Consider the following 7,889-nt stretch of genomic DNA (forward strand, 5'->3'; position numbering starts at 1 on the left):
AGGACCATCTCTCGAAACGATTTGCTAAAAAAGACCACATGCGATACCGTAAGACAATAAAGACCCCCTCTTCGCTTGGCGGCAGGCGCGTCAGGCGACACGTGGCACCTGTAGCCACCAGCCGAAGCGGCTGGGGCCTGCCGCCACGGCGTCAGGCGGCCGGCCTCCCTTTCCGTTGCAGCTCGCCCGCGACGTAACGGGCACAGAGGCAGTGGCCTTGCCGCCACCGCGTAAGGCGGTCGGCGGGAATCTCGTCCCGCGTATGCATGCATGCATATGCATGTTCTTTGCTGCACAGGTGCCATGATTTAATTCCATGCAAACCGGAGCAGCTTTTGCATGCATATGCGTTAACCTGCTGTGTGGCTACGTGTGTAGCACCTTTTGCTTCGGGGCAGCTTTTGTTGCGCGGGCCGGCCGCCTCACACGGTGGCGGCAGGGCCCACTGCCTTTGTGTCCATTACATCGGGGGCGAGCTGCAACGGAAAGGGAGGCCGGCCGCCTGGCACCGTGGCGGCAAGTCCCAGCCGCCTCGGCTGGTGGCGGCAAGGCCCACTGCCTTTGTGTCCATTACATCGCGGGCGAGCTGCAACGGAAAGGGAGGCCGGCCGCCTGGCGCCGTGGCGGCAGGTCCCAGCCTCCTCGGCTGGTAGCGGCAGGTGTCACGTGTCGCCTGACGTGCCTGCCGCCACGCGAAGAGGGAGTCTTTTTTGTCTTTAGGTACCGCATGTGGTCTTTTTTAGCAAATCGTTTCGAGAGATGGTCCTTTTAGACAAAAATTCAAGAGGTTCAAGTGGATGCTAACTTTCCAATAGTCTGGTGAAGGGCTCGCTAACAAGGAGATTAGACCCGGTCAGAAATAATGATTTTTTGTTGTTGTAGTGATTCACTGATTCTGGCCTTCTAGCTGCACTTAGATATAATCATACTGTTCTGGATTTGGACCCGCAACAACTGCTCTATTAATTGCATGATGCATTTCTCCGAAAATAAATAAATTGCATACAGCAAACGCCGCCGTGGAAAATGTATAGGCTAGCTGGTTTGGATTTGGACATGCTACCAAACCGGGCTATTATAGCAGCCCATGGACGCGCGGCAATATAATGGCCTCCACTGCCAGAGCACCAAACCACCATATTCACAAACAAGAACGGCACAAGCCATGGCGTTCTCCGGCGTCGTCCACCTCATCGCTCTCGTGATCGCGGCCGCTGCTGCTGCCACCGATGCGACCACCATAACCGTGGTGAACCGGTGCTCCTATACGATATGGCCAGGCGCGCTCCCAGGCGGCGGCGCGCGTCTCGACCCGGGCCAGTCGTGGCAGCTCAATATGCCCGCAGGCACGGCGGGCGCCAGGGTGTGGCCGCGCACGGGGTGCACCTTCGACCGCAGCGGCCGTGGCCGGTGCATCACCGGCGACTGCGCGGGCGCTCTGGTCTGCCGCGTGTCCGGCGAGCAGCCAGCCACGCTGGCCGAGTACACGCTCGGCCAGGGCGGGAACCGGGACTTTTTCGACCTGTCCGTCATAGACGGGTTCAATGTGCCCATGAGCTTCCAGCCCGTCGGCGGCGCGCCGTGCCGCGCGGCTACCTGCGCCGTGGACATCACCCATGAGTGTCTGCCGGAGCTGCAGGTGCCCGGAGGGTGCGCGAGCGCGTGCGGCAAGTTTGGCGGCGACACCTACTGCTGTCGTGGCCAGTTCGAGCACAACTGCCCGCCGACATACTACTCGAGGTTCTTCAAGGGCAAGTGCCCCGACGCCTACAGCTACGCCAAGGATGACCAGACCAGCACCTTCACCTGCCCGGCCGGAACCAACTACCAGATCGTGCTCTGCCCTGCCCGAAATGATTTACACATGGATCAGTAAGTAGAGAGGACTAGTCCTTGTAGTCTTCCTTACTTATTATGATCATCGATCGATCGTATCAGTGTGTGCCATATGTCCATATATGCGTGGCTTCATGACGGGTGAGTGCATGTCATTCAGCGAATAAATGTATAAATAAAAGGGACGTGTAATTTTTAAGGTTATGTGAAGTGCAACTCTGTTATATTTTTTGACCTTATTATGCCATGAGTAATGCTACATCTACTGAAAATTTCTTAGGCACAAGATTTCATGCACGAGGTGATTAACTCATAGTGAAAAAAGAGCAATTTTAACATGGTTCTTCTTACCTCCTCTTTGCTTACTCCTGTAAGTTTAGCACTTTTGTTGTGCAAGAGGATCCCTTTTGTCCAAACATTTTTTTATCCTATTATTCTTTTTATCCAGTTTTATCTACCTTCTGTGTATCTTTTCTACTGCACGTTGAGGTAACACAAAGAGGTAGATGCACGTTGCTATCCTGCAATTAATTCTGTGTATCATTAACATCAGTATTTTAATGATGTGGTCGCCTAATTATCTTAACCACAATCAAGACAATCGGCAGCGTTCTTTTTTTTCCCTCTCGACACAACTCAATATCACGGTTGTAGACCTCTAGGACCATGAATAGTCCACGGAACTTGATTATGTAGCTAGATGATACTACTCAAGAGTGAGTGAGAACATCTTTTCCGGTTTCTTGGAACCAATATGCTATATCAACAAAAAACATTAAAAAAAATAGACAGGTGCTAACAAGTGAATGGCTGCCTATTTTAATGTGCTAGATTTAGGCTCTGTTTAATAGCAAAGTATTTTCCAGTAAGTATTTTGAGAATACTAATTTACTCCTAACAGCTAATTAGTACTCTGTTATACTATTTCTATATGAATGTGTTGTGTGAATATTATTTTCCAGCCCATCTCACAGTCAATCAATAACCACCTAGGTTTCATAGAATTTTCAAGCACGTCTTCTAAACCGCGGCGAAGGAAGTACTACAATTTAATTTACTTTAAGATGTTTGGCTACCATTAAATTTTTTGATATTAATTCCAGAGTATGGTCGAAACGAAAATATTTTATCTGCATAAAAAAAGAACCTTTGACATCTTTATAATGTAGAGCCAGTGAAAAGAACAAGCTGTGACACATTATTATTTCATCTTCAGTTATCCACAACAAGTCAACGTGCCTCGCTCCTATGGCGTTGCGTCTGCTGCACTATGCTCCTTGGAGGTACCCCGTCCAGTGCAGGTCCGCCCCCGGGTGAGCACCCGGCTACGCCTGTATTGGGGAGTGTCCTCCTTGGCAAGCTACAACCTTAAGCATCATATACATTGACCATGTGCCAAGAGTCATTAACCTGCTACAATACTATTGCACTACACAGAGACAAATTGTAACAGCCCGAGACCCACGCTTCAGATGACTTCGTTATATCTCATTATCACCATCTGATTTACATTATGTGTGTTGGTGCAAGGTCATGACACATCATTAAACTTGAAACTGTAGCGACAAAAGTTGCCAGGAAGATACTAGCTTTGGGTTGATCAATGTAATTATGGCCAAACTTTGTTAAATTATGTAACAAATACGGTTGTATGCATGTTTGGATGCAGATGCCGTGAGTTTCAATCTCCTTTTTGAAAAAGAAAAAACAGTTGTGCAATTGACAGTGCAATTGATTATTTGAATCCCCTTTGTCCAGCCAAGTTTCTTCTATCCTAGTATTTTGTTATCCACATTTATCTACCTTTTTCTATCTTTTGTAGCTAACACCATGTGATATATAGCTGCACGTTGCTACTGTACAAATAATTCTCCTTGCCGTGACATCGTTGTCCGCCATCAACATCCAAGATGGAGATGTTCACCTAATTTTCTTATCTACAATCAAGTTTATTAGTACCTTGCTGGGTTTTTTCTCTCTCCACACAACTCTAGATTAGTTAGCATGCACATTACGGAAGGACAACTAAACTTGAATAATTGATGATAAAGCTTAAGTTATTACTAGCTAGGACCGTGAAACATGATGAGACTAGTCCACGAAGCTTGATGACATTATGGCGATAAGTCACTACTAGGACCACTACGCAAAATGATATACCTCAAGAGTCAGTGTGTCGCAATCCCCGACCCCTCTTAGTGTCAACATAAAACATGACAAAAATTGGACAGGTGCCCACCATCAATGTCTCCCTCTTTTAGTGGGAAAGTATGTGGCCAATCCTAGAGCTGGATCCGGCCCAATGCAACAAAGTGAGGAGTGTTGGTTTTATATTTTTCTGTGTAGTACTCCCCGGGCCATATCTATGCAAGCCCCTATCTGCTCGATCTACACTATCATACTTATCAAACAAGCCTAGGAAGCGATGTTCTAGGACGTGCATGTCTCACTTACAAGGAGACTGGTGACTGCCTCAACTGGACCGCCGGATGCCACAGGCCTCAAAGCGCTCATTTTTTTACATTTTCTTTTCCGTTTGCTGCTTTCTTTTTCGTAACTGTTGTTTAGTTTTTTTTAAACGTTAACCATGCATTTGAAAAATGCAAGATTGGTATAAAAAATTTGTTCTATATGAAAAATGTATACAAAAAATATAAATCTGTATGAAAAGGTTAACATAAAAATATATTAAAAATGTTACTCATGTTTTAACAAAAATTAAACTTGCACAAAAAATCTCCTAATGTATATGAAAAATATAATAATATAAAAAGTAGACAATACAATATGTACTAAAGAGTTAATTATGCACTTTTAAAAATGTTTATATAAAAATGGTCCTGCTGTATAGGAAAAATGTAGATTATGTGCGAAAAAAGTATACATCAAAAACATATATTTGAAAAAAGCACTAATTATGTATGAAAAAATGGAGATACAACATATATATATGTGTTAAAATGTTAATCATTTATAAGATTTTTTTGAATTAAGGGTAAAAAGGTGTTTCTAGTGTATAAAAAATTGTACAATGTATGCTCAAGAATATACAACAAAGCCATGTATTTAAAAAATGTTATCACGTATTTTACAAAGCTTCAACATGTACAAAACAATGTTTTAGAAGTATAAGAAAAATGTTTCAGGTAGTTGAAAATTGATAAATGTGGATAAGCAGTATTCCAATTGTATAGAAAAATTGTACATTGCGTGCGTTAGATTGCGCCCATCACTAGTCACAGCTTTCCAGATATTTTCCGCGGCAACTTCCACGAATGATTTTTCGGGATGAATTTAGGTATGCATGTAAAACATTTGTCAAAGTTTACCCCAAAAATAATTAAGAATTTTCTAATTTTTTTTATTTTTTATTTTACTAGTTTACAAAGGAGCATTTGAGCTCGGGAGTAGAATAAGACTTTCGTACAATCTGTTGCTACTTGTGGTGGTTCCTCAACTGCACTGAAGCAGGGCTGGCCCATAAGCCGGGCAAAAGGGGCGACCACCCTGGGGCCCAAGAGGGAAGGGCCCCAAATACAAATTATACTACTAAACACTATACAATTATAATTAACACTTGATAGATTATTAAATGAATTAAATAGATCCTTAATTTGCACGAGCACAAGTTCATGCCACATACTAATAATTTATATCATGTAAAGGCAAACTAGCCCGACTGACGAAGTTAACTTTAGATACGTGTTAGTCTCTCTATACGATGACTGTCCTGCTATCATAATGAAATTTATTATAATTATATTTCAATGTTTAAACCAATAAATAGTTTTTCATTTGAGAACGGGTAGGAGATCGCATTTGCACCAAACCGAACTAAGTGAATCTAAATGAGCATGTGAGATAATTAAATCATACACAAAAGTACAATCAAGAACATATTTTATTCTTGGATTGCCTATTACTGGACCAACATGCATGTCATAATTAATAGGTCCTAGAAGTTTCTATGAATATGGTTGACTAACATACAGTGCAAACCATTACTAAAATATTTATGATTTAGAAATATCTACCACGACATTCAATGATACGATATGATATATGGAAACACACACATAAATATACAAATATATGTATATACAGTATACAATTCATGTAATATTAGGACATTAAGAAAGAACAAATTTGTTACCTTATACAACTTAAATTTGGCAGCATAAAATATTTTAATGATGTACATCACAATTGTATTGTTATGAATAATATAATTATTATTTGGAAAAATGTTATATGACTAAGTGACAGAAAATTATATTAATTAAAATTGTTATATAGTAGACTTAGTTTAAAATAAGTATGAATGCTTGGTATAAAAAATATTTGTTTTACATTACCCCGGGCTCAAAAATGTATTGGAACGGCTCTGCACCGAAGTAGTCAGCATTTTTTAAGCAACTAAGTAGCCAACTATATATATAGACTTTCTCCCGCCCAAAAAAATCATATATTGAGGTGCCCTTATTTAGATGTAAGAGATAAATGAGATGTAACTTCCGCATACATTCTGCCATTAGACACGGTCATATTTTTTTGCAGTTTTATTTGGATTTCTCTGAATTCCCCCCGACCTTGTTTGTTTATGATTTCTTACTTATTACCTTCTTATATCTTCTTATATTTGCATGCTTTATCTTTTTCTTCTGTTCTATTTGGTGAAAATATATTTGATACTAAAAAAAGTAAACAAGGGTGGTTAATTAAATACTATATGATTTTTTTTATACACATGGTAAGAAAAATAAGCGTAACATTTCTTTTGTTTTAAAAAAAAACGGTCTCGCCTAAAGAAGACATGAAAATTTCATTAGTTACATCCACACGAGATGAGATCATGTGGGATCGACGCCAATCCAATGGCCACAAACACACTGCACATCAGTCAGCCTGAAACACCGTCTAGGCAACACCTGTTGCTACTCCTATCCCTTAATGAAGGTGTGCCGAATATCGGGGCCAAATACTAAACAAACATCGCACCAAATCCTAACATCTATAGCCGAATGCCCCAGTCCAGCCACACACTAGGACTGGATCTCATACCGTTCCTGCGCACTCTCAAAGGCAGCCTCCATCATCTTCCACCGGTCCATTTTCAGAGCCAGAACAAACGCATGTTCCTTGCTAGGTTTGTCGTCGACACCACCATGGTGTCAAACAACGCCACCATCCTGCACGTGTCCGTCCACACGTGCATGTCGCCGAACCACCGCAGCGCCAATGCCACCGGGATCCACCATAGGACTCGCGGTAGAACAAACACCGCTCCTCCTCTCGTCCCGTCCACCCAACACATACTCCAAAACGATGCCCTCGGGAGGGAAATGACATTGAAGATGCCATCATCGTACGATCCGGTAGATCCAGATCTGGGATTTCTCCCGGAGCATCATGAGCGGGGTGCCACGACCTGCAACCACGATGCCTCGAGATGGTAACGACGTCGTAGACGCCGCCATCGTCCGTCATGACTGAAGTCGACGCGGTTTTCACCGAAGGTCGCGTCCCCCCAATCTCGCGGTTGGGTGGGACCGAGGAGGGCTCGCCGTGTAGACAAGGACCACCATCGGCAAGCCGGCAGGGGGCCTCCATCCGTCCCTCACAGATCCTCCTCGCGCCACCAGCCGACCAAGGTCAAACTGTGATGGATCTGGGCAGGACACGCCAGATCCGCAGCCCTCGGTGCCAGCCAATGCACGCGGCAGCCACCCTCGCTAGATGGAGCGCCGCCACCGCCACCATCCAAGCTAAGACCACAGCCGGCAATGGAGGCCTCAAACGCCGCCGTGGAGCAGGGACACCGCCCTGACTTCCGCCCCCATCCTCCCCGCGCGCGACAGCCCCTTCGCCTCACAGGGGATCTGTGGCTACCACCTGCCCTCGCTCTAAGGCGCAGGGCCCGCTGCCACCGCGGCCCTTGCCGACGGCAGCGGCGGTCGGGGAAGGAAATGGGGAATCTGGTGGCTAGGGTTTCGGGGCCCTGGGGTCGCCCGAGAGGAGGCGACACGAGGGGTACTTGGGCTAAGGGGTCACTC

General features: G+C 44.4%; 1 protein-coding gene across 1 annotated transcript; it reads left to right on the forward strand.

Annotated features, from left to right (window-relative positions):
• The first annotated feature begins 1,072 nt into the window (after nucleotides 1-1,072).
• LOC123398980 (alpha-amylase/trypsin inhibitor-like) lies at nucleotides 1,073-2,062 on the forward strand. Its single transcript, XM_045093419.1, has one exon. The coding sequence runs from the start codon at nucleotides 1,088-1,090 to the stop codon at nucleotides 1,874-1,876; it is 789 nt and encodes a 262-aa protein (XP_044949354.1). The 5' UTR covers nucleotides 1,073-1,087; the 3' UTR covers nucleotides 1,877-2,062.
• The last annotated feature ends 5,827 nt before the right edge of the window (nucleotides 2,063-7,889 follow it).

This window comes from Hordeum vulgare, chromosome 5H, assembly GCF_904849725.1.
Source record: "Hordeum vulgare subsp. vulgare chromosome 5H, MorexV3_pseudomolecules_assembly, whole genome shotgun sequence".
In the NCBI taxonomy this organism is placed as follows: Eukaryota; Viridiplantae; Streptophyta; class Magnoliopsida; order Poales; family Poaceae; genus Hordeum; species Hordeum vulgare.